The sequence below is a fragment of the Bacillus rossius genome, chromosome 1, assembly GCF_032445375.1.
Source record: "Bacillus rossius redtenbacheri isolate Brsri chromosome 1, Brsri_v3, whole genome shotgun sequence".
Classification (NCBI taxonomy): domain Eukaryota; kingdom Metazoa; phylum Arthropoda; class Insecta; order Phasmatodea; family Bacillidae; genus Bacillus; species Bacillus rossius.
The window spans coordinates 314,849,925-314,861,024 of record NC_086330.1 but is presented as its reverse complement, the minus strand read 5'-3'; the positions used below and the strand labels follow the sequence as shown (position 1 = coordinate 314,861,024).

At 33.1% G+C, this 11,100-nt stretch overlaps 1 protein-coding gene across 1 annotated transcript in view; it reads right to left on the bottom strand.

The window, feature by feature from the left end:
* Positions 1-11,100, bottom strand: part of LOC134527923 (uncharacterized) — a 60,113-nt gene that overhangs the window by 10,731 nt on the left and 38,282 nt on the right. The window contains exons 11-12 of the mRNA XM_063360960.1: positions 3,192-3,281; positions 2,042-2,182 (exon numbers count right to left, since the gene is read on the bottom strand). Coding sequence (XP_063217030.1) covers positions 2,042-2,182; positions 3,192-3,281 — 231 coding nt within the window. The remainder of the gene's footprint in view (positions 1-2,041; positions 2,183-3,191; positions 3,282-11,100) is intronic.

Here is an 11,100-nt window from a genome sequence, read left to right as displayed (position 1 = left end):
CTACAGTTAAAACTCAACTGGTGTGCTTGCTTTCTTACCATCAACATGACTATGAGTCTGTCTGGCTATTTTGGTAGTTTAAATAAGTCTGAGATATGCACAGTTTTCAAAAGCTGTCTTCCGATACTGAATGAGATGTGTTTTCTTTTTAAACAAAAAACAGATTACCTACGAGTATATTTTACAGTTCTTGTGAAAGATACCAAGTGTTGCAGCTCTGCACTGTTATTCTGTGGGTAGTGAGTCGGTGCAGATAGTATCTTTTTGTTATTTGCATCAGTAAATAATTTGCCAAGCAGAGAACTTTTTTGTAATCATGAATAAAAATTGTATACATTCAATATCAGCTACATACTTACTTACTGTTGTTTATGTCTGCAAATAAATTTCAGTACTACTCAGTTTATACTAGAATGAGAGGTAAGAGCATTGATAGCATGAGACAAAAATTTGCAGCACATTTAAGGGGTGAGAGGTTAGCCGTCATGTCAAATCCAGGGGAAACATCTTCAATTCGATATACAAATAAATTTTAATTTAAAATTTTGTAAAATGCACCATTTAATAGGAATAATATTTAAATTTTAATCTTAAAAAGAATACATATTCAATTTAATATACAAATAAATTTTTGTGAGGCAAAAAATTTATATCAATTAATTTTATGTCCAGACACAAAATTAATTAATTAATTAATTTTACTCTTGACTTTAGAAAAATGGTTTCGGAAACTATTAGTTTCTGTTAAAATGAATTTTTTTTATATATTTATTTAGGGTTCACTATTTTTGACAATAAATAAGAAAACGGCATGCCATAAGCATCAATCAAGATTTGTTTTAAAAATGGCACGCTTATACGCCGATTATATATATATATATATATATATATATATATATATATATATATATATATATATATATATATATATATATAACGCTCAAAACTCGACGGCCAAAAACGAAAAATACTCGCTGACGCGCGAGAAAATAGAAAGAGAGAAAAACCGGTTTCGTCTCTCACTCACAATCTCTAGTCAAGCTAGAGAGACCCGAGAATAGCAGAAGAAACTTTGTTTGTGTTTAGTACACACAGACGCTCGCATGCACACTAGCCCGCTCACTTGTAAGGGAAGCCCTACTTTTACAATTATTACGCTTTACTACTTTCTCTCCAATATTTCTCGCTAATGTTTACAAATACGAAGATGGACCTGAGAACCTTTTTTATGTATTTTTTATTTCTCCACAACATTTGTTTGAAACCTTTTTCGATTAAACGCCTATATTCTGGGGAAAACTGAGTCAAAACAATTTTTTAACCCTTTTCTCCAAAAACTTCACATCTGATTGCAAAAAAATTAGCACCATTTGATTCAGCGTCATCGAATTACCATTATATAATGTTTTCATGTCTGCTGATACAGAGTGCTTACTTTTCCTCTTGTTGACTGGCCTATTAATTCATCGTCCAAATTCATACCTGATATCAAGCGGTGCAACGCTGAACCCACATGACATTATTTCCTTTTCATATGCTACAAGAGTTGCTTAATCCTAAGTTTAATACTCTAACCATTAAAAAATTTCTCAGATATACCTTAGCTTTATTCTTAAAAGTTTCTTAGTTAAATTTTAGAACGTAATATTTTTTTGTGAAAATTTATATAGGTATCTCAGAACTTTCTTTAATAATAATGTGGTCAATTTTTCGTACCACACAATACTATTCACACGATAAATAATTTCCTGCATAACTATGGATCTTAGCCTTAAGAAAATCCTACTTTAAAAAATTTTGTGCATAAAAGGTTTAAAAAAAAATTAAGTATTATACCTATAAATACATACAATTTTAATTTTTTAGTAAGTTCTCCCTGTTAAGTATAAATTTCTAAGTACCTTGAGAAACTTCTTCAGAGGGATTTATAGTATTTTATGAAATTTGTGTGTATTGTAATTACATTTATTTTTGGTTCTTTTAAGAAACTGCAAAATCATGCACACACATTGTAAGGATGAATTACTAGGCATGTGCTTACCATCATCATGCTATCTATAGTCGAGCCATCTTTAAGGGTCGAGCATTCAGGAGCCAACGACTCATGTTCATGTTCATTTATCTGCAAGACTGACTCCGGCTCCATTTCAATCACAAAGGTGTCGTCATCCTTGCACACCGTCTAAAAAACAAACATTCATTCAAGGGAACATTTTATAAAAAAAAAAACTCTTCAAGAAATATTTGGAAATTTTAGAATTATTAATGATCTGGAAAGAGCTTTGAGATTAAATAATTTAAGAAAACAGCAAACATAATTTTTTTTTTCCAAAAAGAAAAATTGATTACAACAAAAAACTTATATATAGGTATATATAACATAAATTTAGATCATACTTTGTTGAATAGTTTTTTATCAGGCAAAGTATACTTGCAACATTACTGTATACTTGCAACATTACTTACGTGCAAGCAAAACTCTTCAAAAACAATAAATTCTTCTGCTATTAGTTACAAAGGTTGGCAGTTTACAACAATGGCAAGAGATCCAGTAATTTTTTATTTTGGTATACTACAATCACTTGTTGAAGACATTATTTTATGTGGTTTTTAAAAGAAAACACAGAAGACATGGTACAATGGTAGATAATGAACAAATGTTTGGGTGTTCATTATGGTTACAAGTCATGTCTAGTGAACAGCAGTCTGAGAAGCATCCCACTACCTACCTTTTTTTTCTAAGGCAATAAATCTTTACTTAAAGTTAAAATACTCTTTATTTCATCCACTGAGCTAACAGTTTATCATTAACTTCTTAACCTGCATTTGTATTCTAGAATAACTCTTATTTTTCCAACTCTCAGCAGTAAATAAACTAAAGAAGTATTTGTTACATAAAAAAAACTAATATTTACAAAAAAATTTTAAGTGTGCCCCAAAATGATTTGTCTGTAAATTTCTGTACAGACATTAGGCCTTACTCATATGTATCATTCCTGGATCATTTGCAACTGAGGAGAGGCCATGGCAGTTTAACCTTTCCCAAACTTCCATAAAGCCCACTCAGATTCCATACATTATCACGAACTGCTATGACAGGTAAACACTAGGCTTTAAGACCAATCATTAAATGTCTTTCAGTATGTGGTAACATATTACACTAATAAAAAAAAATAGAAAAAATTACTTACACTAGGAGCTTGATTTATCAGTTCTTCAACAACTGCAGTTTTTGAATAAACCATCTCTATATTATCCTCACTGCTTACATCCACTCCATTCTAAAATGGAAAATTAAATTAGAATTGATTTAAGCATACATGATACAATTACAATTACAGTAGAACCTCGATTCGTGACCCGGTTAACCAGGCATTCGGTTAACCTGGTTCTCAATTAAAAATTAAACAACTTTTTTTTTGGGGAGGGAGGGAAGGAATCAAGCCGCAAAGTGTAAATTAATTCATTAGGGAAGGGACAACAAAGAAGTAAAACTAAAAACTACGTATTAAAAGTAAAAACAAACGGACAAAGAAACGGACTAGAATTGCCAGTGTATAAATTACTTAAAAATTTTTGCTGTATTGTATAACATAAATACATTTCAATTCGATTATCCATGATTTTCGCTTATCCATGTTGACCTCACCCCCACCCCCTATTTCCCTGGTTAATCAAGGTTCTACTGTATGGCTTTTTATTTTTAACTAATAGAATGCATCATCTGACCACATGTAATAAGTAACACAGGAGAAAACCCTAGGGACAGCTGTGTGACATTGTAGCTCATAGTTAAGCAGCTGTGTTACATTGCAGCTATATATGAGCAGCTGTGTGGCATTGCAGCCCATAGATAAGCAGCTGTTTGACACAGCAGCAAGTCACAATACAGTTGTACCACGCCAGCTGTAGCCTGTGGCATGTACGTACAGTTTTGGAGTAGAACCAGAGGTCCAAGTATCCTTCTTCAACTGTTGTTCTATCTACAGTGATTGTGAACTACTTCAAGTGGTTATCAGTGTGTTATGTAGTAGACAAAAATCAAGTGGTATTTTGCAAGTGATAGTTGTTAAATGGGTGCCACTTGTACTAATAATGATAACTGTAAAATTTTAGACACGTCACATGATGCATGCTAAACTAAAAATATACTGGTTAAGACATAGCAGTGCTCTTTGAAAACCAAAACTTTAAGACAACTGATCATATTACAGCTAGTCGAACATTAGTTCTAAAAGCCAGCTAGTTGAAAGGCAGATAGACATGGCAGCTGCTGGGTGATGCGACTGACAAGCAATTGTTCAACAAAATGGCTAGTTGAACAGCAGTTTCTCAACATGCCAGCTCACCAAATAGCAGCTATTAGACAAGCCAGCTGGTCAAAATGTCAACACAAGCTGCTAACAGAAGGTTCAACAAACTTCATAGCAAAATAGAAAAACATCAGCTAATATTCCACTTAGTAACCGGTAGCTGTTACAACTGTCCCCAAACAAAGTGATGGAAGTCACCTAGTAGACAGTGGCAATTTTTTTTTTTCAACTTGTTTGAAAGCAAGTAGTATAACTAATATTTTATAAAGATTCTATTATTTTCTCCTGATTTGAGCAAAAATGAAATAATAAAATAATGTTAAGAATGAAGCTGAGGTTTCTGAGTGGTGCCTGCCTACTTTGGTTCCTACCGGAAGGCAGTGCCCACATACTTGCAATGACTGCATTCATCCTTTGTAATTCTATGTCGTGCCCACCGTAAAAGTCTATTGACTATTAGTGGGCATGAGACAAATAAAATAAAAAAATAAATTTTAAAAATACGCTTGTGCCATTACAGTAGAACCCTGTTATAATGTTTTTCAAGGGAGCACAAGAAAAAAACATTATAAGCAGGAAAACGTTATAAGCAGGAAATCTCAATTTAGCACTTAACAATGTTCGAGCTTTGTACCAATGGACTCACCAAGCTATGTAAACAACTTTAATGTTAAAACCAAAGATAGTATACTTGATACATGAATTTTCTGAAACAAGCCAACAATTTTTCAACTTTGTCTTGTTCCCTGGTTAAATTTTGTTTGTCCTTAAAGATACACTGCCACATTTTTCGTAAAATTGTCTCACGATTCATGATGACAACATTAAGAGTGAGAACGTCTACACCTTCGCCACCTGAAAATGTTTAATTTTGGGATTCCTACGTATGAATGAAAAAAAAAAATTATTTGTAAGCAATAGAAAACACTTTTAGTTATGCCCTTGCTCAATGGTTGGCAACTTAAATATCGTAGGACTATGTACGTGCATCTGAATACCCACTGGAATGGCAAGGAAGAGAAGAGTTGACTAAGGATGCCAACTGACACGTAACTATGAACATTGTGTACCTTCAGTATATTGCATAAAATTGTATTTTAACAAACTTCATGTATTGTATGGCAGTGATTGTAAACATAAACATACATAAAGGAAACTTTTTATCGTAAGTGTTGGAATAATTTGGTTTTAAAACATTTTTCCCCATTTATTGAATGTTAGAAAGCAAACATTATAAGCAGGAAATTACACTATTTATGAACGTTATATGCAGGAAATAAATACATTGTCCTTATGGGGGAAATATTGGGACTTTAAAAATATGACATTATAAGCAGGAAAACATTATATGCAGGAACATTATAAAAGGGTTCTACTGTACTTATAAACAGTGCCTAGTGGCTTGCATTTTCAACACAAATTTATTCATGGAGCAAGATGGCGGAGTGGCAGAACACTGAACACAAGTTCTGGACATCTTGTTTTAAAGGATTATGTTAAAAATACTCAGAATAAAATATTTCAAAAAAAAAATTGGCAGTCCCACTTTTACAATAAGCTAACCTTGTGCGGGTACAAGACTTATTATAGCAATTATCATAAAAAGGCATAAAAGGAAAAAAAAAGCAAGTCTATTCTTCAACTCGATCATGTGAGCAATATAAAACAGTCTCCTTTCCGCTGAGCCATTTTCCTATGGCAAATGTAACTACGCAAAAGTATAAGCCGTTCGCAAAATAGGTTCAAACATTTGTAAATGTGGCTGGAAATTAGTTGCCATGTTTTAAATTTTATTTTTGGCAGCCCAAACTATAGGTAGATAAAAATTAATTTTATTTGTACATGGCAGTCTCTTTAATATAAATGATAGGTTTGAGTTATGTGTAAGTTTTAAATTATCATTTTGAATATTTAAAATATCAAAGGTTGAAAAGGTAAAGACTGAGCCACCGAGGAGAAGTAATGTGACGTGCTAGTGTGCATGCCAAATTAAACTTGGTTACCAAATTATTCAGTAGTTGGTGCTAGTGTGCCTTTAGATGCAAAAAAAACCTAAGGCACTGTCAGCTGAGAAGGTGTGAACTACAAGTGCCCAGTAGAGGGAGTAGCGATTTGAGCGGTGGACAAAATGGGTGTGTTTATGCGCATTCAAGCCAACAGAGAATATTTGTCATGACTACGTTTGTGTTTCGCTGGGAACAGGACAGCTGTGCAACAGTGAGGCCATTTATTCAAGATTATGGTCTTTTATGAAACAAATCAGTGTTTCGGTAAGAGCCACTTATTGGCTTGTACAAATTTTCTGCAGCCAGGAGACAAACTGTAAGTTGAACTTTTCCTATTAAGAGTCTGGTGTTGGCATCGAGGTAAACCTAATGGGTGTCAAACAACTTTAAGATTGCTTAAAATTATAAAATGTTTGACGATATGCGAGAAAACACGGTAGCTACAAGCAGCAGGGATAGTAGTATCTGGTCTTTATTTGAAGAAATGAACGAACAGCAATTACATCACTTGGTGAGTGTTGTTTCTATTCTATTTGTTTTCAAACTGTTTTCAATCTTATTGTTTCAATGCTGAACTAATAAACTGTAAACTTTTATTCTATTTTTTTTAAATGTACTCATTTACAAGAAAATTTTAATAAAAGGATAAGATTATATTTAAAAGTTTAGTTCTAATTTTATTATTAAAATACTTATTATGTATTTTATGCAGGGTATTTTGTTAAGTGGGGTTTTCTTAACAGGGTTTTATTGCAACAAAAAAATATTGAAATTTTTTTTGGAATTCTAATTTAAATCACTATATGAAAAATTTAACTATCTCTACTTGACTCAAACTTGTTAGTTTTTTCTTAGGACTTGACTCCAACTCGTCTCGACCCTGCTCGGCGATGTCTATCCTTAACAATTTCATTTTGAAGAAAAGTTTCATTTTTTGAAAACGTTAAACATTCAGCCTCTTTGGGTAAAGATGTTGGACTAAGTTGTGATTAGGTTTTTCTGTACTTATGACTTACTCAATGGTTGCACCTGCATAATTTGTAACAATTTAATCTTAAACTAAACTAGTAATTGATAAACATTAAATTTTTTGCATAGCAAAAATAAATAGCAGTACTATATAGTACAGTAAAGTACTATGCAGTATAATACAGTACAGTAGAGTACTGTTGTTTTGTACGCTGGTGCTTGCCAGTACAAAATAGCTATTGAATGCTTGTACCAACAATCAACAGTTTTAACCCAGATAAGACTGAGATAATTTTTTCTCTTTTAAAACATTTTTTCCTTCAAAATGGGATCAATACACTACAAAAATGATGTTCATACTATATAACAATTTTTTTCCGAACACAAAGCCACAAAAACTGCAGTACTATATTTAGGACGCCAGTCCAATCAATACACAAAATGTCCTATATATAGGACACCAGTCCAATCAATGTCAATTATTTATTTTACTATCAATATTATTTACTTATACTAATATGACAAAACTATTTATTTTACTGTGTGAAAATCTTTGAAACATTTCACATGAACGCCAACATCACATTTGAAACATCTTGTTGTTGTTTTCGCATGACACATTCTGCAGCGAGTTTGCTTATCTTGTGGTACAATCCAGTGGTCCTTTCTATCAAATCTTGAATCTTGATGCTCATTCTTTGATGGTCTGCCCTTTGACTTCCGTGGAGTGGCATTTTGTTCGAGAACTGAAATGGCCAGTCTTCTACGGAATGATAAGTGGTCCAGTTCGCCGTAGCTTTGTCTATGAAGTTGCCAGGCATTTTGTTCAGCAACATCGATGCAATGAGCTATCAAACTGAAATACCACTTTTTGCCACGAATTGAAGTTCTGTACAAGCTAATGTTCTGATCGGCTCTGTCGACACCGCCCATGTATTGGTTGTAAACATGAATGTTGTGTGGTTGGGTGATACGGATCCTCTTTTTTTGCTTTTGAGAATACCTGCTAACATGGTGTACTGGAGATGCTGGAACACTGTTTGAAGCAACAGTCACAACCCTGTTATCGTTCCACTTGGTCAAGACGATATTGTTAGTTTTCTCTACTTTTGTTTCACTTGTTCCTCGAGCAGTTTTCTTGAGTGCTTCAGAACGTGTCAAAGGACAGCCCCCTACTCTATTTTCTCTTATGGTGCCCGTTCCTTTTATGTTCCTTTCACGAAGTTTGGCAAGTAATGGCAAGGAAGTGAAGAAATTGTCAGTGAACACGTGGTATTTGAAAGGACCAATGTTTGATAGTACATCGACATACTGCAGGACAACACTAGCACCTAAACCCAAGTCTTTATATTCTGGAACTGCGACAGTGTTAGCACCTTGGTATGGGTCTGTCCAAACAATGTAGCCACTGCTAGTCGCACCTGTCCACAACTTATATCCATAGCGAATGGGCTTTCCTTTTATGAACTGCTTGCATCCATGTTTTCCAAAATATGGCACCATGGTCTCATCAATACTGTGGTTTTCACAATGAGGGGTATGAAGAAGTAAACGTTTATTGAGTTCTGTAAACAATGGACGAACTTTAGCAAATTTATCACTTTTGTCAAGATTGTCATTGTTGCAGACATGTATGTTCCCCATAATAAATTTGAACCTATCTCTTGAAATAGCATTTGATACCAATGGATTGTGAGTGTCCGGACTACATTCCCAGAACATATTCTTTCGTGGAAGATCTACATAACCACTCAGCAATAAAACAGCAATAAAACATCTCATTTCAGTTTCAGTTATGTCACCCGACTGATTTTTCTTTGCTGCGTACTGGTTAGTATACGTTGTCATCAATGAAACAACTTCATCATCAAAAAAAAGATAAAACAATTGTTCAGGTGTAAGAGAGTTTTTAGCCATCTGCAACAATGGCCATTCTGAATCATCTTGTACAATATCGCCTTCTGACCAGTGATAACTTTTCTTCTGCTTCGAAGGGTTTTTGGAAACACTGTGTGAAATTTGTTTACCTGATACCTCAACATTCGAACATAACTGACTACCAGGGAGATTATCCAGTAATGGATTTTCCTCTCCACCGGAATCTTCGTCTGTTACTGGATCACATGCAGTTGCAGGCGGAAGAGCAGTGATTTCAATTTCTCCAGTTTCTTCATCCGTATCAGATGCTGCTAGCATTTCCAGTGCTTCATTTAGTGAGAATCCTCTGAAACAAAAATAAACAAAAAAAAAGACTTTATATGAAACCAATGTTTTACCAAAAATAATTAACATGTTTAGAAAAGTTGCATACAAGAAAGCGAATTTGATGATTCATAGTTATGAAGTGTGTACGGTATATATATCTATACATACAATATACAGATTTATTCAGCAAGACACATATAAATAATTTTTTTATATATAATTAGTAACTGTGTATGATTTTATATGTTTGTATTTTTTTGTAACCTATACATAAATTATATATTTATAAATAGTTATTTACATACATAGTTATGTGTTGCACAGATACATACGGTCATTTTGTTCATTGAAGTAAACGAAGTAATACCATTTTGAAATGTGACAATACATACCTTTCAAATGTTATGAATGGATCTTCAGCCATCGTTGATTCTTTCTAACAATCTTCTAAAATAAATAAATAATCACAGAAAACAAGATAAAGTAAAATTTTGCTCCCATTGATAGCTAAAAGCAGCACTACAGAAAAGAGCAGCACACTTCTGTGTGTACTTCTGAAACACTGTAAATGCCAGTGCTGCCATCTGTGAACATTTGTAGACACTCCACAAAAAAGTTACACGGGGTGAATTCACAAATAAAAAAGAACTGAAAGATGGAAAATAGTTTGGTTCTTATTTTATATAGATATAAAAATGCCAGACACTTGCTTTCTTATAAAAATAAACAACATTGTTGTGCCATGTAATATTACCCTGATGGACTGGCGTCCTATATTTAGTACACTGAAGTAAAAGTTTCCATAAATTTGATAAGAAATATTTTTTTAGTGTAATAATAAATACATAATATAAATTGATACATACTTCACTTATTCTGAGAACCACATAAAATTCCAAACGGATACAGAGAAACTATAACGTCATTCGCATTGTCAAATGTAAAATTTTCCAACTAAATTATCATTGATGATATCATTCACCTTCAAATATACGTGTATTGGATATTGCTAGGCAAATTAATTAATGCAACAACCAGAAACATTAAGGATGACAGAGAATTTATTTCAACACCAAAATAATAAACAGAACAAAAAGGAAAAATATATCAATAACTTAAGTACACGTGTTCTACACAAAGGACTTGACTCCAACTCGTCTCGACCCTGCTCGGCGATGTCTATCCTTAACAATTTCATTTTGAAGAAAAGTTTCATTTTATGAAAACGTTAAACATTCAGCCTCTTTGGGTAAAGATGTTGGACTAAGTTGTGATTAGGTTTTTCTGTACTTATGACTTACTCAATGGTTGCACCTGCATAATTTGTAACAATTTAATCTTAAACTAAACTAGTAATTGATAAACATTAAATTTTTTGCATAACAAAAATAAATAGCAGTACTATATAGTACAGTAAAGTACTATGCAGTATAATACAGTACAGTAGAGTACTGTTGTTTTGTACGCTGGTGCTTGCCAGTACAAAATAGCTATTGAATGCTTGTACCAACAATCAACAGTTTTAATCTGACCTTTAATTTGTCTACTTATATTTGGCATTTTTACATTACTTATAACGGTTCGGTATATACAAAATAAACAGTTCA